Source organism: Hippichthys cyanospilos, chromosome 3, assembly GCF_059441005.1.
Source record: "Hippichthys cyanospilos isolate Australia breed blue-spotted pipefish chromosome 3, RoL_Hcya_1.0, whole genome shotgun sequence".
Lineage (NCBI taxonomy): Eukaryota > Metazoa > Chordata > Actinopteri > Syngnathiformes > Syngnathidae > Hippichthys > Hippichthys cyanospilos.
In genome coordinates, this window is record NC_142371.1 from 928,031 (window position 1) to 952,500 (window position 24,470).

General features: G+C 39.9%; 3 protein-coding genes across 4 annotated transcripts; 2 read left to right on the forward strand and 1 right to left on the reverse strand.

Annotated features, from left to right (window-relative positions):
- Nucleotides 1-339: 339 nt before the first annotated feature.
- Nucleotides 340-11,109, forward strand: LOC148425316 (nibrin-like). 2 transcript variants are annotated; one of them, XM_088409837.1, is made up of 17 exons: nucleotides 340-479; nucleotides 769-890; nucleotides 1,172-1,299; nucleotides 1,390-1,549; nucleotides 1,628-1,731; nucleotides 1,804-1,921; nucleotides 3,625-3,815; nucleotides 3,896-3,996; nucleotides 4,083-4,209; nucleotides 4,288-4,496; nucleotides 5,138-5,315; nucleotides 6,148-6,733; nucleotides 6,846-6,932; nucleotides 8,000-8,140; nucleotides 8,223-8,336; nucleotides 8,416-8,465; nucleotides 9,569-11,109. In XM_088409837.1, exons 1-17 carry the CDS (start codon nucleotides 449-451, stop codon nucleotides 9,600-9,602), a joined length of 2,481 nt encoding a protein of 826 aa, XP_088265963.1. In that variant the 5' UTR covers nucleotides 340-448; the 3' UTR covers nucleotides 9,603-11,109. The 2 variants fall into 2 exon arrangements, with proteins under 2 accessions (XP_088265963.1, XP_088265964.1); XM_088409838.1 differs by having other exon boundaries at nucleotides 6,849-6,932.
- On the reverse strand, nucleotides 9,755-17,385 carry LOC148425317 (oxidative stress-induced growth inhibitor 2-like). Its single transcript, XM_088409839.1, has 6 exons — nucleotides 17,160-17,385; nucleotides 14,603-14,695; nucleotides 14,375-14,511; nucleotides 14,005-14,196; nucleotides 13,827-13,918; nucleotides 9,755-13,759 (listed from the first exon to the last, which is right to left on the reverse strand). The coding sequence occupies exons 2-6, from the start codon at nucleotides 14,667-14,669 to the stop codon at nucleotides 12,580-12,582; spliced, it is 1,668 nt and encodes a 555-aa protein (XP_088265965.1). The 5' UTR covers nucleotides 14,670-14,695; nucleotides 17,160-17,385; the 3' UTR covers nucleotides 9,755-12,579.
- An 823-nt stretch (nucleotides 17,386-18,208) lies between these two features.
- Nucleotides 18,209-24,138, forward strand: LOC148425318 (GTP-binding protein 10-like). The gene is made up of 10 exons (XM_088409840.1): nucleotides 18,209-18,356; nucleotides 18,938-19,131; nucleotides 19,209-19,300; nucleotides 20,512-20,656; nucleotides 20,726-20,799; nucleotides 20,884-20,936; nucleotides 21,025-21,132; nucleotides 22,928-23,005; nucleotides 23,091-23,214; nucleotides 23,287-24,138. The coding sequence occupies exons 1-10, from the start codon at nucleotides 18,324-18,326 to the stop codon at nucleotides 23,487-23,489; spliced, it is 1,104 nt and encodes a 367-aa protein (XP_088265966.1). The 5' UTR covers nucleotides 18,209-18,323; the 3' UTR covers nucleotides 23,490-24,138.
- The last annotated feature ends 332 nt before the right edge of the window (nucleotides 24,139-24,470 follow it).

A 24,470-nucleotide genomic window follows, 5' to 3' on the forward strand; every position in this document is an offset into this window, starting at 1 on the left:
AGATGTGTACACATGCTTTTTTGTACGAAGGCAGTTAAATGAACACACTTCACCGAACATCCATAATTAATTCATTACATTTGTATTAAATTATACATGAAAATAATAATAATAACTAACAATAACATTAAGATAAATTCAACAAAATACATTTAACACTGGGTATTAAACATTTATACTGTATTTTGGTGTTTCACTGCAGAACAGTTAATGTAGAGTGCTATGTTTGCCTACAGGGGCGCTCATACTCAAAACACTTCAGAAAACTGCATACTGCAGGAATCACAGGAGTAGAAGAAGGAGCTGGAGACTCATGTATTTGACGTCACGCGGTCGCGCGCGTAATGTAATGCAAATCGTTCAGTGGTCGAGTAGACGCGTTGGTTTTTCTGTAATTTTTTAGTGTCAGTCAAATTTATCAAGCAGACCAAAAGCATTCGGGATCAAAATGTGGATCCTGAGTCCAGTGGGGGCAGAAGGTAATACTTACCATGTTTTCTTAATGGACTTTTATTGAACAGGCTTAGGTTTCATTTTCCAGTAAGTATAAATATGTCAGTCAATAAATTTCATTTGATCAACATGAGGCCAAAGTGCTCATTTAATGGTTTTGCCGGCTAAAATTAATAGCTAATTTTAAACTTGTTTTGTAACCTTTTAAGAGAGTGTGACATTTTGTCGTCGTCAGCCATTCCTGAAGCACGGTAAAGTAACAGAAATTGAATATACATTTTCAAAAGTCATTAAATGTTCACTTTTGACAAACAGGTGAGACCCACTATCTCATCTCAGTTAAAGAATATGTGGTGGGTCGCAAGAACTGTGACATCCTGCTTCCTAGTGACCAGTCGATCAGCAGAGCTCATGCCCACTTCGTTGTTACTGATCAGGTGAGAACTATGGCAAGGAAAGGCATGTTATGTACGCTGGTTGTTTTTAAACAACCATTTTTTTATTCCAAATAATTTGTCTAGGTTTATCTAATGTTCGGGTATATACATTTTTATTGTCATGTTCATTTAGTGGCGTGCGTTGGGATTTTTTTTCTATATGTGGCAAAATATGTGCTTTGTCCAAGTATACTTAAAACGTTAACTTCAACAGATAGATGAGCAAATTTAGTTAGATGATAAAGATTATGGATTTGATCTGTTGTGTATTTTTGGCCCAGGCACTGACCCTGAAGGACACTTCCAAGTACGGCACGGTCGTCAACGGTCAGCCCCTGGCACAGAATGCTCCGGTTACCCTGAAGTCAGGAGACAACATCACATTTGGGGTTTTTCAATCCAAATTCATGTACTGAAACAACATAAAGCACATTTTGCCAACAACAGCCTTTATGCTCTTTCTCATAACATTTGACCATAATCTATTTTTCTTGCCCAGTGTGGAGCATCAGAAACTAGTGGTGTGTTCTTCTTGTTTGGACATTGAGGGCAAAGCTGCGCTCTCTGACGCTTTGCAACACTTAGGGGGGACGCTGGTCAATACATGGTCACAAGACTGCACCCACCTGGTCATGCCTTCTGTTAAAATCGCCATCAAGGTCAGGACAATGCTTACCTTTATGTGTGATGTGTTTCTTGTTACCATGTGCATGTTTTGTATAATTTACTCCCATTAGACGATTTCTGCTCTGCTGTGCTGCCGTCCTATCGTGAAGCCAGAGTTCTTTTCAGAGCTTAGCAAAGCGGCAAAGCAGAAGCTACCCCTTCCTAAGGCAGAAAGGTAAAGTGCCACTGCAGTTCCCTGTTTTTAATCACTAACATGATCTCATTGTTGCTTTGTGTTGTTTTAAAGATTCATACCTGACATTGATGAACCGAGCTTGAAAAATAAGGAGGTGAACCTGGAGCCAGATCTCCGCCGCAGGCGGCTTTTTGCAGGAATTACCTTCATTTTCCTCACTAGCAAGCAGGTTTGTTTTGATTCAGTGAAAGCCAGGATGAATATTTTGTCTGTAATTCCTGAAGTATGTTTGGTTTTTGTACAGCATTGTTTATTACTGTGAGAGAAATCATATATTAAGTTATCATTTTGTGTTTATTTCATAACCAGAATAGCATGTATTGCAATCCATCTATGCAGTCCTTGTCCATCTCGCTCCAGTCAATAGATAAAGCTATTGACGCAGGAAAGTGTGAACTTGAACTTTCTCACAGTTGTTGTTTGAGATCAGCGGCGCCCGACTCTGTGCAGCTGGGCTTTTTGTTATGTCTTGTAATGTGCAATGCTTTGGTGAATGAATAAAAAGCGAGCAGGGACGGCAGCTCACTTGACAGACCCTGAAGCGAACACGGACGCGTGACCTTCTGTCCCTTTCTAGCCAGAAAAGTCCATCTTGGTTGGTCTGAGTTACAATTTTGCAGTCTAGTCTGGGCTTGTCTTAGTCTTCTTTCATAGATTTCTCTGACAATTACCAAAGAGAAGATTGTTGATGTCATCATTGCTATCTTTAGAACAGTTTTGGAACTTGATCTTTGGAGAAGGTGAAAGGAATTATGAACAGTTTGAAAGAGCAGTCATTGTTGTCACATACTTTTCAGGGTTCTGCTTGAAAAAAATCATGAAAAGCCTACTAGAACATATGAAATTATTTGGGTTGAATTGAAGGGTAGTATGGGTGTGCTGACTGCAAACTTTTGTTACCATATTATCTCAGGAGTTTATTTTTATCTCTCAAAAAATAAAAAAAGAATTGGCTTTAACAGGGCATAGGTCTCTTTAATGGGGGAACATATTTTGAAATTATTTGTCTCTTGGACAGGGTTTGTTTACTTTTTATATACATTGGATGTCCCAAAACATGTATTGTTTCCAGTCCAGGACTAATATTGTATGCTCCCTTTATTTCATTTTTTTTCATCACTGTAACTGTTCAAAAGCAGTGGTTACGTTCTGTGAAATGCAACAATGGAACCAAATAGTTGAAGAAGAGATCATTTACCTGCCTAACAAGTGCCTGAGATGAAGAGAACTATTTATAGACGAACTTGCTATTTCCCTTGCTACGTAATCTTATGAGCTCGATGTTTACCTGCTGAATGTTAGCTGCTAGGCAACATCAGTCCTTAGGTTCCTCTGGGAAATTTTTCTGGAAGCTTACTCATCTGTGCTGTGTTCTTTAAGCAACAATTCATGATCCTCTCTCAACCAATTTGGTTGGATATTTGGAAATAGAGGTCTCACCCAGTGTCATTATATGCGAATAATATTCTTTACAGTATAGGAACAGCAAATGACAATGAAATGCAAAATACATTTTCCCCCTTGTCTTTTTCCTTCTGAGATTTGCTAGTTAGATTTAGATTTGCTAGTCTTATTTTTCATTTACTAGAGGGGTTAGAAAAGTTTCTAAATGGCAACACAGACTGCTTTTGTAAGCTACCTCTATTCTGTTGACAGCCATGTTGTTTGTGCAAGTGGTTGTCCACAAGTGAGCGGGATTTGAACAATGGAAGATGCTGAAAATAAATCATACTGCAAAATGACCTTAAATTAGTCAATAAAATCCATTACATGCCCGGCCTTGATTCAACTTTTGGTATACAATATCATTTGTATTGTCTCCCTTATTAACTACCTGGCTGTCTAACTGACTCACGTCTTTGTTGATCACAGCACAAGCGTCTGAGTGCAGCAGTGACTTTCGGAGGCGGCATGAGTCAACTACTTGTTGAGGGCTCTCTGCCGCTTGACATCCTGCAGGACCCGCGGAGCTGTGTGGTGGATTTTACTGAGGGAAACTCACAACCTCCCCTTCTAGTTTCGACCATCGGGTGGCACAATTCTGTGAAGACCATCATTCAAAGGTTTTGAAAGCCTCCCAAGAGTTCATATTGATTGTCACTTGTCAAAATTTAAAAGCCTTATATTGCTTCCTGTGAGACAGAAAAGGCCTGCGAGTCATCACAGAATCTGAAATTGGATTGGCTGCCATCTACACATCCTGTGAATTGTACTGCAACCCTTCCAGTTTAACGACAGACACAGGTAGAGGAACATGCGTTTCAAATTGGGAGAATGCATTTCGAAAGCTGCCATTAATACTAGGGCTCACGAGTTCTTTTTGGATTTAGAGATAAAGACGATGTCAAGACTCCCAAGCGCATCTCTCTCCCAATATGTAGCAGTGGATGAGACCGTTTTACCTGCAGCATCGCAGAATATCACAGAATACGCAGTCAACACAGAAACTTCACAAATGTATAAAGACGCTTACAATCATCTTTTCAAACTGTCCAGACGTTGTTGTCGAATTTATTCAATTTCCTTGTTTATCAGTCCAGAACGATGCGAGGTCAGTGGGATTACCACGGTGGGAGAGACGCCAGAGAAAAAGTTGAATCATGACACCGCTCATCTTAATGGACTTCAAGCTGCAACCCAGAAGATGAGCACTCAGCGCATTGTGGCCAATTTGTCCAGCTCATCATTCAGCAGCCCAGAGAAGGCACATTTCCAGAGGAAGAAATCCACATGTGAAATGACAGGTAGATAAATGCTGTGCGTTGACGATGGCATGCTGCATTTGTGAAATTGTGCAATTGGAGATGTTATAGCACTTCATGCTTATGCGAATGACATTGCTGATCATATTAACTCATTCAATCCCAAAGATGTATTTTTACATATGTTTTAAGAGTCTTAGACGTTTTCTAGGTAATTTATTTAATTTATACATATATTTTTGTATTCCTTTATTTGCTGAAAACTATTTTGAGACCCTTCTACACCCTAATATTTGAAAAAAAAAAATCTGTAACTTAGTACCTGGAAATTAATGTCTACAATCAGTCAAGACATATCAATTTGTCTTTGGGATTGAGTAAATTCATTATATGTGTTTAATTAATTAATTATAATATATTATGTCTTATGTGGACTGAACATTTTGGTTTGCTGAGTTTGCGTTAGGATAGCCATTTAAGGTTTACTTATAGTCAAGTTGTAGCTGTGATGAAAAGTTACAAATATTGAATAATAAAGAAAAAAAGAGCAATGACATCACAAAGGGAAATAAAACACAAAAATGGCAATTAAACAAAGCCAATGCTATAAATGGGAAATGACCCATAGCAGTGTAACTAAAAGTAACATACATTGTATTAAGCAAATGTTTTTGTATTTTCAGGCCAGGACAACAACATAACTTTTCAGCCACCCTCTGCAAAGTTTGGTGGTTCTATGAAGACATTCGAACCTAAGAAATGTACTATAAAATCTCCTCAAAAACAGCACGTCTCTCCACAAGCTTCCCCACAGAAACAGTCAACGATGACCAGCTTTTTCAAGCCGCTCAAGAAGAAGAGGTAAACTCTGCTCCTGTTGATTAGAATTTTTTTATCAACGGGTGGAAATTATGACGATTGACAACATGCACACATTCTTAGCAGGTTAACCTCACTAGGGTTGCAGGCGTGCTGGAGCCTATCCCAGCGGTCTTTAGGCAGTAGGCAGAATACACATTGAGTTGGCTGCCAGCCAATCGCAGATCACACATAGACAAACAACCATTCACTCTGACAAACACACCTAAGGCAAAGAACATTTTGGAGTGTCCAATATACCTACCGTGCATGTGTTTGGGAATGTGGGAGGAAACCGAAAAACTCAGGAGAAAACCTGCGCGGGTACGGGGAGAACATGCAAAACCACACAGGAAGGCCAGAATCTGAGGCAGATGTACTAACCAATCCTTCACAGTGCAGCCCGCTTGATATTGTTTTATTTATTTATTTATTTTTTTGCGATTGAGCCTCCAGGTTGAAGAAAACTCGTACTGGTTGAATTCCCAAAACATTGTAAACAATCAAGTACATGTAAATATAATTTAAAAAGGTAAATCTACTCTACGTTTTGAAAAAGTCTGACAGGAAAAGGTGGGAAGATGTTTGTTAAGCATTAGTCACCTTGGGGCATTTCTTTAGGTAATGGTGATATTAATAAGGCCTAGTTTTATCTTATCTTCTTGCATTGTACTAAAATAATTGAACTTTTCTAAGTTGCATTTTTGGGATGCACCTATTTTTCAAAATAACTTAAGTCATTTGAACCAGGAAGTACAGTACCACCATTAAACTTATTTTTTGTCATTGGTGAAAATTTTGCAGTACATTTTACACATTTATAATTTTCTTTAAGGCCTTTAGATGAGGAGGAATTCCCTGCCGTCATGTCAGAGCCAAAACGCGCTGTGCTTGACATCAGTCAGACCGCAGCCTCCTCCACCCCATCGTGTTCCGACAAATCCCCCGCAGCCCCTTCCCAGACGCCAATGGACTCTGAAAAGAATCTGTTCGCCAGTCAGGCGGCGGTTTCCCCAAACGCAAGCCGAAAGAGGAAGAAGATGGAAGATGAAATAGATATGCTGGAACTGGAGTCTATAATGTCTGAGGAGATGGACATTGACAAGCCCTTTTCAGTCAGTGAATCGCAACCAGCACAAAACGATCGTCCTGAACCGATGTTAAATAAAGAAGTGGCTCTGAGTAAGAAGCAACGAGTAGCCTGTGATGATGATGATGATGATGATAACAACGGCAGCCCAAGGCCATCATCATTGGAACCGGTAGATGTGCTGCTTCCACATCGGCGCCGCGAAACTGAACAAAAAGTTGTCTCCGCGACAAAAAAGAAGCTTGAGCCACCAACAGGGAGGATTAGTAGCAGAATTTCATCTGAAAGCACAAGTCACCATGTTGAAGCTAACAGAGAGTCCGCCACAGAGGTGAGTACAAGATCTTTGATCTTCTTCATCTTTTCAATCGAATTTTCATTGACAAATACGATTGAACCATTCATAATTAATGTTGAACGAATGCTGCTTTTTATTCTTTAAGAAGATTGGCCAATTCATAGACGTTCATCCTGAAGAAGCCACTGAGATTCTTCTCACCAAGCCTGTCGAGATCAAACAGGAAACCCAAGTAAGATTTGGCGGGCAAGCTTACAAGTTCTTATATATTTACTAGTTCTACAATCATAAAGACATTATTGTATTATTGGTATATATAATACGGTATTGTAATATTGGACAATACTTCTAGCTGTAAAGCAATCAAGATGTGATTTAAATGTAGACTGTTATCTGTTTGTAAATGCTACACAAAAAGGTGGCATTTACCTTTAAGGAAGGACAGCCATTTTGTCGTGCTCTCAAGCACTGTATGTGCAACTTTTAATAACCATCATTTTCAGATGTGAAATATTGACTTCCTTCTCCCCACATTGTTAAAAAAAATGCACATGCATATGTATGTATATGTTTATATATGTATGAAATTCTTTCCAAACTTATTTTAAATTCCTTTTATGTATGGACTTAGAATCAATCATGAATGTAAAAATTTTTTGTTTCCACAAGGCCAAAACTTTTACACCACTGTGAAACTTTAATTAATAGTACAGGCAATGTTTTATGCAACGTGTTAGCATTTGCAACAGTCATACTAGTCATACTAGTATAAAAAGATTAGCACTACAACAAATAAAATTGCACACCTTTTGCTTACATAAAAAAATAATCATGTTAGTCGGTACTTCGAATTGACATACAGGAAATTAAGAGAGGGACGACTTCACATGGTGTAAGAAGTAGCAGTAAGATTTATTTTTTTCATTCCAAATAAATAGTGACATAAAAGTAAACATAATTGGTCATTTTAATTTAAAAAAATCAACTCACCATTATTTCATTAATTTAGGCATACGTTTTAATTAAATGATATAAGAAATTAAGAAATTAATAAATGCATTAAAGTGACAATTAAAAAGAGAGGAACTCAAATTTCCTGATTTATTGTAGATTCTTAAGGTGTCTCCCTAATCTTGTGGGATGAGTCTATAAGCGCCAATGTCTGTCATAATAGAATGTAGCAATTCGCTGGCCCCTTCCAATCTTACTTCCTATTTGTCCAAAGATTGAGCTCAGTCAAAGAGGTACCATGTAGGAGCACTTGCATCAAAAGCATGGTGTTTTTGTTCTGTGTGGCAGATAACGAAGGTAAACGAAGACCTCCCTAAACAGTTGATTTTAGTGGAGTTTAGGTCCCTCACGATGGAAGTGCTCCCCAAAACAAAACCACAGCAGGTGCACACCAACGGCTTTACGAAGAACTTCAAATGTTTCCGCAAGGTCAGAACATTTAGTTTTTATTTAATTAAACAACCACTTATTAATGGAAGCATTCTTTACCCTTGATGTGTGTATGGGACAGATGCGAGTTGCCGGGGCAGCCGACTCTCCACACATCATCGGAGGGGCTGACCTGCTCGCTCACAACCGCGGCAAGAACTCTGAACTGGAGGAATGGCTAAAAAACACAGAGGAGGTTTGATTCCTTTGCTCTCAGTTCACTGTTCCAGGAACGATCAATCGAGTCTTCTACTCCTGATGTGCGCTTATTTCAGGAGGAACGGCAGAGCAGACTGGAGGAGAGTCAAGGAGATAACCTCTTCAGGTGAGGAAATGACATTTTAATCCTTACATTTATGCGAAGGCCAACTTCAAAATCAACACAGCAAATAATACGTAGACATCAATGTGATGGCTGTAGTACACTTTTATTTTGAAGGTGGCCTTCCCAGCCAACTTTGTTTTTATTAACCATCACGTATCAACCAACATCGACAAGCTACCATTAAAAGTCTCCCATGGTAGCGCTTGCCTCTTACTCTGTGGTGCATTCAAATGCAGTTGGATATTTCCTACAATGTGTGCTTTCTGTCAATCTATGAAAGCTGACTTATATCAGGAAGAATGATGTAGATGAAATTACCTTGATAGTTTACTAAATGAAATGATCCATCAAGTGCAATACCTAATCAACCTAATTCAAGAAAAAAATTCAGTCAATCAAATAATTTTGAATCAAAATCAAATCATAGAGCCCAAAATTAGCATTAAATCGACTGAAAGAGTCATAGTTCAAACTTTACAAACTGTTCCAATTTGGAGCTTTCATTTTGTTGCGTTTGACTTCTAAAAATCTGGTAGTACATCATTTCCATGTGCTTTCTGTTGTACCTGTCAGTGTAGTCAAATTAACAGCTGCCTCTTCAGCCTGCGCATCCTCAGTTCTAATCAGCAACTCGTCCTAATCAACATAATTAAGGGGAATTATGGGTTCTTTCGTCACAGCCGTCTCCAAGGTAACGGGGTGATGTAAGCTGCTGTGTTTTCTTTGACGAAGCAGAAAAAGAGATTGAGATTGATTTTGTGTGCGCGTGCGCGCGTGTTGCGGCCGAGCTGTTTGATCACTGAGTCATACTCAGGCAGTCATGCATGGACGGGGAACAGACACTGCCGTTAACAAAACAGCCCGGTGCATTTCGGTAGCTTGAAACCAGCAAGTGACCAGACGTGCTTTATAGGACGCCTGTTTGCTGTGAAGCTGTTCAAACACTCTCGCTCGTCTTTTACGGCGCTTCATTTGGGCTGTTTTTTGTTTGTTCAAAATGCCTCCGAGCACATTGAAGGATGAGCCGTGAGGAATGTTAAAAGCCCGTCCAGAGGGAGCCTTGACATCTACTCTCTGATCTGTGTTTGTTTGTGTGTCTTTAGGTACAACCCCACCAAATTAACCAAGAGAAAATGAAGAAACAAGTTCATGCCAAGTGGTCAGATTATTCCCAATGATAATTCAAATCTATATTTGTATAGTTTCAATGTTTTTGTTGGCCAATGAAGTGCACGCTAATCCTCTAATTACTCCACCGATGGCAAGTATTGTAAAAGAAAGATTCCAAATGCGTTCAGTTCTTTTATTTGTCATGATTAAAAAAATATTGCATACAAAACATTGCAGTCAGCAGTTAAAGTTTATATAACAAAAGCAGCTTTTTGTGCAGTTAAGACCAAATGATTTCCCCTGCTTGATTCCACTCAAGCAGACGAGAGGCCATAGATTCAAGTGTCGTAGTCAGTCGGTTAATTGGTAGATCCTTTGTCGTTGATCATTTGTCTTGAAATGGAGGCAAATTGGCTATTTGACACAAATCAGCAGAAGCGTTTCGTTTAAGTTTCAACTAGTTGTCCAAAGAGGACCAACATGGCGCCAGCTAAACTGCATCAACGCAATGGCACAAGTCTTTCAATCAGCATAATTTTGCTCAGTGACACAGGTGAGGAAACAGGAGTTCAGAACATTCATACCCCATCAAACATAGTTTATAGAGATTCATTCATGCTTCAATTTTCCCCATAGTCAAGCTAAAATTGATAATGATACCCATTCCATTTTTCCACTTACATATACCGATAGCTGTTCAGGCATGTAATTATCCCACAAAAACACATACATCAACCTAAGAGAGTAAAAATGGATACATTTCTATACTCAGCAGCCACAATTTTAGGTACATCTGCACAGTCCAATGTGTCAATCCAGGAGCTTTACATCGAAACTGTCTCATATTGTTTAACCACTCGGTTTTGAGTCCACTCTTTTGATTTCTTCAGTTGTACCTAATTTTGTGGCTAGTGGGTATGTGTGCGCGTCAAAGAATATTCTGAAAGAAGTATGTCAAAAACATTGGTGCCATTCATTAATGAACAACAGACTGTTAGGATTACCAAATATTATGAAGTATATAACTGTTTGTAGCTTCTTAATGTATAACCCAAAACATGGCTAACATATTAAAAGAGGCTCTAAGTGAACCATCATAATAAATAAACCGTTAGCTGGGTGTGCAGGCAAAACTGTAAGCTTATGTTGATAGTGCGTTTCAAGGAGGTGAAGATAAATTCAAAATGGATGACAGTCACTGTTGTTGCCTATTTTGCACAAGCTTTAAGAGAAGTAATGGTAGAGTAGCACATGGACAATTGAGTCGTGCTCACTCCGTACATCCTGTTCTGTTTGGAAAGTGCCCTGAGATTACATTAAAGTCATGTTAGTATGTAGACTTGCTACTCTCTTGTTAAATTTGCAAAAACATTTTACTTGCAGTTTGTGATTGAAAAGCATCGACACATAAAGCAGCTAAAAATATGATACGGTGCATGTTGGTTTATGTTATGATTGCGAATATTTCTGAATCAGGATTTGGGCCTTACTGAAAACAATGTAAATACTAGAATAAAGTCATGAGTATCAGCAATTTGTTATAATACATTTTATACCGAAGATAGTTTTAGTTCGTGAGAATAAAATCAGAATGTTGCCTGTTCACATGGAAGTGTTTGACATTAATTATTTGAAATAATATTGCAACTTTGTTCTTTGATAAATGACCTAATTGTCATGGCATTATGACTTTATTCTTGAATATTCTGTTTATAAAGATTTTGTATACATTTTGCAAAAATAATTAAATAAAATATTTGATTTGTGCCAAGTCAGTTAATGTTAAATGACTATCTACTATTCACAGTAGTTAGAAAATAATAAAAACATAACACGCCATAAGTCAGTCAGTGTCTGTGTCACAAATGATTTGCATAAAAGCCCTCTCAATTGCACGCTACTTAAAAGAAAACTAATGAGAATCATCTGAAATTAAAAAAACAAAAAGTTTGGCTCAGAATCATCAGGAACATTATGATGTTAGTTTCTTGTAATAGACCGATCATTGTCCCAACTATTACGAGTTCATCTCAAAATTGGGTAAACCACAGGAAATAATTAATTTATTTAAATGTTCCCTTGTGCCTATGAACTTGCTGCACTTTCCGCTTGTTTGAACTGCAAAAAAAAAGCTAACTTAAGTGACCTATTTACTTGAAGTTTTGATTTAACTTTTAAAAAAAATGCTGCTGCTGCTGGGAGCTGCCTGCACCTGTTAGAATTTGAAAACAAGATGTCTATTGTCTTCAGATTAAAACAAAACAAAAACAATGTTTTGGAGTTTGCATTCTTTACATTTTTGACAAATGTTTTCCAAATGATTAGTGACTCCGAATTTCATTGGCCTTTTTGACTAATAATCGGTCTTTCAAAAATATGTCTATTTCTAGTTTCTTGTTAGTTCACACGTTCAGAGAAGAAATTGAGACTTGTATTCTGTAAATATTTGTCTTTTTTGGTATTCTTGAGTTCTTTCTACTTAAGAGCCTTGCCTCTCCTAATAGCTTTATATGACAGATAAATTCAATGGCTTTGAAAATAACAGAACTGGGCAATCGGTCGCCGAGTCAACTCGTCGCAGACGGCGAGTGCTTCCGTATTTTTTTGCACGCGCTTTATGTCGTGAAGCCTTTTAAAAAAAATACACTCAGTCCCGTGTGTTATTATGAGACTTTGCATCATAAAGCACTGGCCGAAAGTGCGGAAAAGCTCCCTGAAACTTGATTGTTTGATTTGGCGACCAATTACCCCTCTATGGAAAATAACCCTGCTGAAAATAAGGTCTCTTTCAATTGTGAGGTTTCGAAAAGAATGGACATTTTGACAATGTTGGCACATGGTAGCTTAGATTCCTGGAAAGTCAAAATGGGTTCTGAGAAATGAACTGGTGTACAGCCGTTGTCTTTTGGTTCTAAAAATGACTTTGCAAAGTTGAAGAAACAACACACTAATAATAATGAAAATGCCTGTCTTCTTTCACAGCAAGCATCTGCACCCGCTCGCTTCAGATTAAGTTATTCACTCCATTGCCGATGAGCTTCCCTTTTTTCTTGAATCTTTTCAGAAGGCATGAAGCAATGCCTAAAGCGCCACCTTTTAAAAAGCGAACAAAGTTGTCTCCTACCAGCGGGCCCATGGCGAATAGCCCAGGCTCCTTGGTACACTCAAAGGTGTACGGGTGGATGTCAATCGGATTCTGCTTGCAAGAGATGGGCTTTGTAGGATCTTCACCCAGGTACTGGCCCTGGCCCTTTAAGAAAAACAAATTGGGATTGGTTCCGATGAGTACCAGGGCCATTGAGATTTTAAAGGCTTTCAGCGCATTGTTTCCTTGCAGCAAGCACTTCATATCAGGTTGTAGGGACACCACGGAGTGTCCCGGGAAGCTTGTGTAGTCGGGAAAGAGGCCGGCACTGGTGTTACTGGCCGTGTCGGAGGCTGCCAACTGTGGCTTTGGGCACATCTTTGCACAAACTGAAGAAGCAATACTCATAGTCTGATCCCTGCTTGAAGAAGATGAAGGAACCACGTGTGCGTAGGTCTGAGAGCACATCATGTTGTAGACCTTGTGGTACTCCGGGTACAAGGTCTTTGGCAACTGTTTGAAAATGAGATCAGAGTCATCAACGCCCTTCCGAAAGACGTGCAGCACTCTGATGTTGCAGCTGCAGGCGCAAAGAACCGCATCTGCGGCACTTAAACCGGCACCGACTATTAATATTGGGTCCGAGTTTCTATCCAGTTTTCGGAGGCTGATAGCCAAGCCCAGGTCAGAGACACTGTGGAACACAAAGGGTAGGTCCTCTCCCTCCACGCTTAATCGAACCGGAGAATCAGAAGCGCCAGTAGCCAGAACGACATTCTCCGCAAACAGAGAGAAAGGGACGTGAGTGTTGTTCTGCACTTGCTGGTAGCCCCTTACTTCCCAAAGAGACCCCAGTCCGTTACTGACATTTTCTACTTCGTTTCCCTCAAGGCTTTCGTCTCCACAATCATCCGCTGTTTTGTCTCTGGGACGAGCGTGTCCGTTTTCCAGATTGTCTATCTTATGACCCCGGCAGAGTCTTTGGACTGAAGTCACGTAGGTGTTGTCAACAAAATTCTTTTGGAGGCCTTTTAGCTTCACGTAGTTGCGGTAATAGGATGATATCTCCTCAGGAGTGGCCCTGTCATTGGTCACGTCCCTTGAAAGAACAAAGTGTCAATGGGCAAAGCTGGCAAAAACCAAAGTCAACGATGCTTTCTCTGTACCTCCGTTTTTCGCCGATCAGGTCCCTGTAGTTGACTCCGGGAAGCTCCATCCAGATGCCGAGACTTATCGTCAGCATGGAGCCTTCCATTGCCTGATGAGGAAAGGGAGCGTCGCAACAAGAGATAAAAGAAAAACCAAAAGGCCAAAACCAGGCAACTTAAGTATGGTGGAACTTACATGCCAGGCTCCCCCAGGTGTTGCTCTGCCTAATACAAGATGCGGGATGTGTTGCTGCTTCTCCCTCCTCCACTGAATCACAGGAGGGTACTCATAGCCAAAGTCGGCGTTCGGGTGCAGTAGTGCGTCAAACAGTACAGCCACGGGGTTCCTCGATCGTCCTTCAAGACCTTCACTCAAATACTCTAGATCCTGCATCCAAAAAAAAAGCAGATGAATTTGATCAGAGTATGAGCATACATTTGCACATTATTTCTGTTCCTTTATACTTTTACTAGAACCTTAGATCCATGAGGACAGGTCTGAAACAAGATTCCAACCTGATATCCAGCCAGATCATTTTTGCTGAAGGGCCTTCCCAAGTTTTTACCTGTTCGGTGATGGCAAGGTGTTTGGTCTCCTGAAGCTTTCTGTATAGTATGGGGTTTGGGTGGACTGTTGTAGGGTCTAGGTAGGGCTTGTTGCCACTTAACAGGTACGACAGACAAATCCCCGACGGTCCATTACCTGAGCAGAAAAAAGTAGACGACTGAACGATGGTACAATCTTAATTACTCAAAAGGTGATGTCTGCTAAACGTTAGTGGCGAAAGGAGTACCGATGATGATGACGGGAACAATTGGCGGGTGCTCTTGTGGTTGAGTGGTCTCTTCCAGAAGAGGCATGTCTGGAACCTGAGCCAGAGCTGGCACTGTAAAGAAACACAAAAGTTCCAGACATTTCCGTAACCGTTGATCTGTTAGTCTACTAAATGCGGAGCCTCGTTTGTGCTCCGTTCTTTTTTTTTTTTTTGTCTGGACTTGATCATTTGAACAGGTTTAAACTGGCTAGCTGTCATTGTTTCTGCACTGCATTATTGTTGATGTCCTCTCATGATCTAACCTACCTTATATGGAAGCACCCTGTCACAAGATAAAATGCCCTGCCAGGATGCCCACACCCCCTGGCCCATCCTATCAAACCGCCTGAGGCCAGGCTTCCATCTCTTTAACCCCAGTGGTGTTTCCCAAACAAAAGCCAGTTCTAATCAGATTTATATAGGCTGGGCTGTGTTATGAAACATTACTATTGTGTGTAGTGGCTGTTTGCGTGTGTTGGTGTGTTCTACGACAGTACCATTGTGTGCCCACCGGACGGCAAATCCCCTCTGATCACGCCTCCCCAGTGGGATTTAATCTCACTGTGTTTGTTTATGTCTTTACCACCCTTTAAAACAACAGCAGCGCTATAAGAATGCGGTCTTGGCACTCTGACAGACCCAACCATCATTGGCCCTTCCACTCAGAGAAACTTCTGCCATCACACGCTCATGACTTCCCCACCACAGCACCCATGAATAATATGCCAGCTCGAGTAGAACAGTGTCCTTTTGGCCTAGTTTCTTACTAAAACCCTCAGGAATTTCAATTGAGGGAGGTCCCTTGATGTAGTAGGGTTAGTTTGTACAGTACCTGTTTGGAGGTTGGTTACTGTTATGACAAGTTTATACATGTCAGCAAGTCCAACAGCGCGTCTTGGGTCGAGTTTACAAAATTCCGAGGGCACTAACCTTCATGGATTCTTGTCAGTATTACAGGGGCTTGAATTAGTCTAAGTAGGGTTAGGATTACTTTGACTAGGGTTGGATAATCAGTCATCCGACTTTCTGTCTTGGTCTTAGTTTCACCGTTGACCTGGGTTGGAGTAAGTATGACCCGGTTTAAGTCTAAGTATGACTAGGAATAAGGGTGGTATGACTCAGGTTAGAGTTAATATGACAAGGATTAGATTTATGGTTAATAAAGTCGTAGGTAAGGTTATTTTAGTGCATAGCTTTAGTCATTCAAGGCAAGAAAATTACACATATTGCATACTTTGTTTACTTTGCTGGAGTACTTGAGTCTGCGTTTTTATATGGTCTCTAACTTGAGTCGGAATTGTTGGCATTTGACTTGGACTTGTCTCTGACTCAGCCATCGGGGCTTGCAAAATATCTTTATTGATTTAACTGAGTCCAAAAATGTTTTGAGTTCTGAAAAATGTGCTCCACAAAAGAAACTTGAAACAGAGTTTGCCATATTATCTAAATAGGCATCTGATTGGTTAACCTTTCCGCTCTCATTAAAGTACAAAGTCTTTATCTTTCAGTCGTGTCAGCCAACAGCGGGATTACAAAACTATCAAGAACTGTTATTAGTTATGCCCGAGAAAAAAGAAATAAAGCACACTGCAAATTCTGGAAGACCATTTCAAACTTAGTTTTCAATTTTTTTTTTTAATGGCTTTTGTTCGTCAGTGCATACAATTAATAACGCAAAGGGTTTATTTAGGTGTTGACTATAAGGAAATTGTCCCTATTTTGTGGTCCTGAAAGTAGGATTTTTTTTTGTCTTAAGTTTCACTCTTATGATTGACTCTGCTCATCTGAATTTGGACTCGGGCCTTGTGAACTCTGACCTTTGTGACGCAGACATGACTTGAACTCAGATATTTGAGATTCAAACTGGAATTGGTAAAAGCTGGACCGCAAATAGCCCTGTACTGCACCTCTAACTTTACTGATGGGATTTTTGGCACCGTTTAGCAATAGCAATCAGCATAATGTCTGCAGGCTTTGTTTACATTTGTTTTCCCTTTCATTGTTTTGATTATACAAACAGCAATGAAATAACACATCTCTGTCTAATTTATCTCCACAGTAGTGCCACTGACATACTGAACAGCTCATCCAGCAAGAGACTGCAATATGTTTTCATTTTGGAACATATTGGCAGTCAATACATCATGTACAGTTATTTATACAATTATTGCATAATTGTACCTCTGAGATGGTGCCATAAAAAGTGCATATTTTGTACACTTGCCTACTACATCTTGGGAGCATACTTCAACTACAGTGGAACATAGTGTTCTTAGTATTCATCTGCTCAACTCCACCTACAGTTTTCACTTCTAGAAATTGGAAAAAATAAATGAAACCTTCACAGGCCTCGTTTGTGCACATACTACATATTAAAAGACGAATAAGGATGTTGCATCACATACTGACAGATTATTTTCCCCATCATCCGGCTTTGTACTTCAAGTGCTAAGCCATGTCTCTGTCATTCCATCAATGAGGTCAAACGCCTAAGAAGGGCCGTTCAAATGTCCCATTCAAGGACGGCGTCTCTTACCGCGCTTAGGATGGTGCCTTCCTCCACGCTGTGTGTCCTGTGATCACGATCAACCGTGGCGTGTGTCAGCCTTATAAATACGCTGATACTGGTGGGAGGATCTATAAGCACACGCCACTATCTACGCACCTCCATCTGAGAATGGACCTGCTCTTCGGCGTTCTGGGGTAGATCGTGTCCGTGTGAGATAATATTTAGAAGAAGAAAAAACGTGTCGTCACTTGCGCATCTCGTTCTGCGCCGGCAAGTGTAGGCGCGTTCACGTACGATTCACACATCTTGATCTGAGCATCCGCGGGCACGCGGCTTGCTGCACACTCCACGTGGAAGCGTGGACAGAAAGCCAGCGCGCCGCCGTCAAAACGTCACAAACCAAAACAACGCTGATTTAAGTGAATTGTGATATCATTTAAAGTACTTTGGTCAACTTGGCCACAATGTATGTATTTCACCAACCGTGTTATCTAAAATGGACCATCGTAAATCAGTCGTGATGGCGAAAACGGGGTTTTCCCCACATATTGTAGTTATTTAGTTTTGTGCGTTACTGTTAATTCCATTCTTGTGTCCAGTTTTGTTGCGTTTATAATCCTAAATACAATTTTAATGTAAGACGATGTATGTCTATTTTTTTCTGAGTGTCGTTTGTCATGTATTATAGTTTTATGGTGCAAATTTTATGTATACTCCCTCCCTCTCTTTCGATATATAGATCGAAAGATATATAGATCGATAGATAGATGGGGAAACCGTCATAATTACGACGTTTATTTGTGGGGACATAAAGCTCAGCCATTGGCCAGTGGTATCACACATGCGCGACGTGTTTTTGTCACGTGTTCAGGAAAGTGGCTAACGTACCAATAAAGTAAATTCAACGTAAAGCCTTTAATCAGTGTATGTTTTCGTATCAAAGGTTTATGCTTATACACATTAATCTTCTTGCACTTGCCCAACTCTCTAATTGGCGTCATAAAAATGCACTAAATGACCCAAATTCTAGCTTTCTAGCAGGCTAACATGGTCACGTGATCACCACTCGTCGTATAGGTCCTTAAGGGGGAGTGTCCTCTTTTGAGTTGCTAACACACGCTGATAGCCGTTAGCATGTTCTAGCAATAGACGCTAGCATATTCCTAGCATGTGGTTAAACACCTCTAAAAGATGGTGCACCTGTGTGGAATTCGCTTTCGTAAAGTAAGTGTCATTGAGCGATTAAAAGTCTTCTCGCTGATTCGCAAATAATTGTGAATAGCCAACTAGCGGTGAGTTGACAGTTAAATCAATGCTAACTAGGTAAACCGGGTGTTATACATGCATTTAGAAGCATACGATGCACACTTAAACTTTAAATCGAGACATTTTCACATTTCCATCATTTGAGACAGTTTCAAATGATGTTCGTGATTTTTTTTTTGTCAAAATACCCCCTCAATCGATAATTCATGACTGCCATTTTTAAATATTTTGGTTTTTGTCCCATTTTCATGTGAAAGATGACAAAAGACGTTAAACTCAAATAAGCTGTTCACACACTGATAGATATTTCATCCACTTCTGGTCAGACAAGAACTATGCCTAACTTTCAAATGTGGACTGCATAAAAAGAATAATGGATGACGTTGTCATGACTTGAAAGGTGCAAATAGAAATAAAACCAAACAACACGTTCGAGGAAGGCATGTGAGGAGAGGAAAACGTCTGTTTAAAACATTAAAAACGCGGACTATGCTGATATCTTTTCTTTCACACGATGTGCTTTTCAAAATAATTTTCAGTATGGAAACTTCGTGGACAACCTGCGACTGTATGTCCGCGGAGGTAGTGGCGGCATGGGCTTACCCCGCCTTGGGGGTCATGGAGGAAACGGTGGTGATGTTTGGGTGGTTGCCCAAAAGAACATGACCTTAAAGAAGGTCAAGGACAAGTACCCCCAAAAACGCTTTGCAGCCGAAGTAGGAGCCAACAGCAGGTGGGAGATTTTCATGAGAATGTTGAAATGTCGTTATTGTGTTTGGATTTGACTTACTATAAGAGCTTTGTCAACAGTGCACATTCTCTGAAAGGACAGAGAGGGAAGGACACGGAGATTTTGGTCCCTGTGGGCATCACAGTCACCACTGATGATGACAGAAGAATCGGTAGATAAAAAGCTGCTTTTTTCCCCCTTAATGCTTGAAAACTAAACGGGTTTTATGGCACTGAAAATACGTAAAAAAAAAAAACACTTTGGGATTGAATGAGTTAACACTGTCTTATGTAGTTATAAATGAAGCATATAGTTTGTTGTCCTTAGTTTTGCTAAGAACTGAAATGGATCCTTTATGATTGAGCTTAACATATGTTTGGATGCAGGTCCACCTCATATTTTATTTTTTTCCCATAGGAAGTGATGTAAATAGATAGAGTCAGTTACTTTATTTTAAAATGTAAGTACAGTGAACACTCTTGTATTCACCGGCTGGTTTATATTAATATATTATTTATATTTATATTTATATATTCCTAGATTGTTTTCGGAACGTATTCTGTTTTTGTGGAAAATCTCAAAATATTTTCTGTTTTTGTGCAGAGACAAAACCTATTAAGATGCACATTTACTCCAGCTCCCAATTGTTTGAACTTTGTTGTTTTGTGTAATTTCTTTTCTGTGTTTGTGATAATCTTTTTTTGTTGGTAGTCGTTGAATGCACCCTGTACTAAGTAAAGTATATCTAATGCTCCTCACGATGCAGCTACAAAGCATACACCTTGTAGTCTGATATTAACATTTGCCCATATTCTTAAGCACGTACTATTGTAGCTTGGATTCCAAAAGGTGACTTTTGCACTAAAAACTGTAAGGATCAAAACTCTGATTTTAGCATGTACAGTACACTATAATGAAACTATGTTACATAGACAATTTTCTTTGACAGTTAACTTATTCAGTGTAGAAACAATGCTAATCAATGGCATTAGCTAGCATGCTAGTATAAATAAGCACAAATGAGCACAAACTGACATGATATGAAACAAATATGGAAGTCACCTTTTGGTATTCAAACAATAAATGTTAGAGAATACAGTACAGACAAACTGTATCCACCACGTAGATTAACTTATTAGCTATTCTTTGTGAGGGATTGAAAAATAAATGTAAATGAGGTTTTTCAAAGTGCTTTCAAGGGCCGCTAACAAAATGGGATACCTCAAACAGAGACAAAGAAACTATATCAATTCAACTTGACAGGGATTTCACCAGAATTCCAAATGAACTGTTATTTGCAGATTTGCATAAGTGTAAATATTTGTGGGCGGGCTGTATTTGACTTGGCCTTTCTGTGTGATGAAATTGCTGCACCCCCATTAGGAGCCTTGAATGTGGAGGGCGATCGCGTGCTGGTGGCCAAAGGAGGACACGGCGGCTCCCTCTCCTCTGCCTTTCTGCCCGGAAAAGGCCAGTCGAGGCAAATCAGACTGGACCTCAAACTCATTGCCGACATGGGCCTGGTGGGGTGAGTGCACCGCATATTCACATTTCTTCCGCTGGCAACATGGCTTAGTGGAGGTTTTGCCTCTATCAGGTTCCCAAATGCGGGGAAGTCCTCTCTGCTGACTGTCTTGTCCAATGCAACACCTCAGATAGCTAGCTACCCATGTAAGTCATTTTATATCTTTATATCAATTATATCTTTATCATTTTATATCTTTTAAAACAGCTGAAGATTTTTTTTTTTTGCAGTCACCACTATAAGGCCCCACATTGGACAATTATTGTACACAGACCATAAGCAGGTATAAAAAAAAAAATACTGACCATTCATTGATATTTTCTCGTCATGTACTGTCCTGATGTGCTTGTGTTTGCTTTTCGCGGGCCTAGATCTCCGTCGCGGACCTCCCGGGCTTGATCGAAGGCGCTCACATGAACAAGGGGATGGGACACAAGTTTCTCAAGCACGTGGAGAGAACCAAGCAGCTGTTGTTTGTGGTTCGTTCAGCATGAACTCATTCAATCACTAAGACATTTTTATGTTCGTAAGAGTACAGACATTGAATCCCAGGTACGTATTTATACTGCGTATATTTTTTTCCATTTATTTTCAAGTGTTTGGCTAAGGAAGATATTAGGTACTAAGGTAATGGATTACCCGTATTTTAGGTAACCAAAGTAGTTGACCAAGTAGTTGAGTACTTTACTACTTAATTATCGAAGATAATTGATTAATTACTGAAGATAATTGATTATTTTACCTAAGGTAATTGGTTACTGTAGTACTTTCACACCTAAAGTAGTCGATTACCTCTAGGACTAATCCTTAAAGTAACTGATTTGTGCTTACTTTAGTACTTTGGTACCTAAAGTACAATTACATTAGGACCAATTATTCAAAGTAATCTATTACTCTAGTATTTAATTACCTCATGATTTGAGGAATTACTGAATTACTTGCGTACCTAGGGTAATCAATGACATTAGTACAACAGTTCTTAAAGTACCGTATTTTCCGCACTATAAGGCGCACCGGATTATAAGGCCCCAACTAATGACATATTTTAAAACTTTTTTCTATATATAAGGCACACCGGATTATAACGCGCACCCTCTAATGGCATATTTTAAAACTTTTTCAATCACAATATAGTAATACTCAAATTAATAACAATAATAACTCAATTAATAACTCAATGTTAATATGACCAACCTTGTTCAACTGTGAACACACAAAAGAAACAGGTAAAGCTTACTTCATCACTTCATTCGCCATCTACGAATCCCAAGCTCAATATTGATCCATATATAAGGCGCACCTGATTATAAGGCGCACCATCTGCTTTTTTAAAAAATTAAGGCTTTTAGGTGCGCCTTATAGTGCGGAAAATACGGTAATTGAACATAATTGAAACAGTTGTAATTACCTAAGGTAGCTGATTACTTCAGGACTTAAAATTTTAAAAGAAGTACAGTGTCTTGGTGGAGCAGTGATTAGCACATCCGCCTCACAGTTCAGGGACCCAAGTTCAAATCCACCTGGCGCCGGCCTTCCTGTGTGGAGTTTGCATGTTCTCCCCAAGCGAGCGTGGGTTCTCTCCAGGCACTCCGGTTTCCTCCTACACTACAAAAACATGCATGGCAGGTGTATTGGACTTAAATTGTCCTTAGGTGTGAATGGTTGTTGGTCTCTGTGTGCCCTGCAATTGTCTGGCGACCAGTTCAGGGTGTCCCCCGCCTACTGCCCGAAGTCAGCTGGGATAGGCACCAGAAAGCCGGCAACCCTTGTGAGGATCAGCGGCTCCAGAAAATGGATGCTTTAAGTCAGTACTTAATGGTACTAAAGTAATTGACTAAATAAGAATTGGTTTCTTAAATACCTAAAGTCATTGATTACTTTAGTATTTAATTGCCCAAACTCGGTCCTCGAGGACCTCTGTCCTGCATGTTTTTGATATTTCCGTCCTCCCGACGCACCTAATTCAAATTATCAAGATTTTTAGACTTTCCTTTTGCTCAAAAAATCTAAAATGTAAAAAGGTTCCCAGGGATTTGAATGTCTGTACACTTAAAAACTAAACCAAAAAAATAATTTTTAGTATGTCTTAAAATAAATTGTTCTTGTTTATCAAAGATAGAGAAAATTTAAAAAAAAGGGGGGGAGCTGGATATTTTTACTGGCAATTATAGAATAAATGTTGCGGTCATCTAGAAGCAATGCCTTCCTTGCGTCACATTTTTTAATGACCGTTTTTAGTGATGTTTCAAAAGGTGCTGACGCTTTCCATTCCAGGTGGACGTTTGTGGTTTCCAGTTCAATGTCCAAACGCCGTTCAGGTCGGCTTTTGAGGCCGTGCAGCTGCTCACCAAGGTCACGCTCGCCAGATGACGACGATGTCACTCGGCCATCTCTCTTGGACGCCAACGCTGTCCCGTACCTCTCATTTTCTCTCCAGGAGCTGGAGTTGTACAAGGAGGAGCTTGTGAGCAAACCGGCTCTACTGGTGGTTAACAAGATGGACCTGCCCGATGCCCATCACAAACTCCAAGAGCTGAACGAGCAACTCCTCAGCCCCGAAGGTAAACACTTCAGGCTGCCATAAACGGGAGATTTTTTTTTCAACATGTGATAAAAGTGTGCGTGTGGTGCAGAGTTCTGCCATACGTTGCCCGGCAACATGAGACCCAAGAATTGCATGGCGTTCAGGCACGTGGTTCCCATCTCCGCCGCCACCGGCTTCGGCGTGGACCATTTGAAAACTCTCCTCCGAAAGTCGCTGGAGGAAGAAGCCTTCGAGGCCACGGAGACCTTCCGCCAACAAAGACTCCAGCTCCTCAGGGAAGACTCTCAATAAACGGGGACAAACATGGTACTAGGACTGCATCAAAACATGGTTGCTACAAAGAAAGCAATTATTGGAATTGTCAGAAAGGGAATATTATATTATTTTATTCTATTATATTACATTACATCATATGCAAGCGCAATTCCAATGACATTAGTCCCTTGTGTAAAATAGAAAACTGTGTAGAATGTTTTTTATATCTTCAACCTATATATTCTACTAAATAGACAACAAAGGCAAGGTATTTCATGTTTATAATGATTAACGTGTTTTTTGCAAATACTGTATTCACTTGCTTTTAATTGGCTATAAATTGGCCATAGGAATTGCCAATAGGCTTCACGCCACGCAAGTATGCTGCTCTAATGTCACATAGTAAAACATAAGGACCTACCGTTTAAAACAAAACAAACAAACAAAAAAAAACTGCTTCATTTTCTCCAAGCGCTGGTTAATTAAAGTGCTTAACGGACGTTTGTCAGCCTCGGAGGCTCTATTCTCTCGACGTTACTGGTCCCGTCGCGCCCCCTAGTGGCTGGTTTGCTTCAATCCAGTGTGGCAACATGCAGCATTTTGCTTCCTGTTAATGCACGTGTTTGTTTTTGCAATTGTACTGTGCTTTTTCTTCCACTGTGTGCGAATACAACATGGATCACTTGCAGCGTGTTTTTTCTTAGTTGTGTGTGTTTTTTAAATGCGTGGTTTTAGTCTTGTTTGCATATTTGCTTTTTTCTTTGTAGCGTTTTTGCCTTGTGCCGTTTGGTTACCTGCAGCATTTATGAATCAGCGCTAGGTTTGCAAGGGTTTTTTCCTTTTTATTTTGCAGTACATATTGTGTTTTAGGCTTTCGTAATTCTTGCAGTGCGTTTCCCCTTTCGGCCACCGTAGACGACAGCCGCCAGTCTACACGCTCAGCTCATCTTTTTGATTGTCTACTCTAGCATTATTAGGGGAATTTGCAGCCTAATCTCGATGATGCCATATAATTTT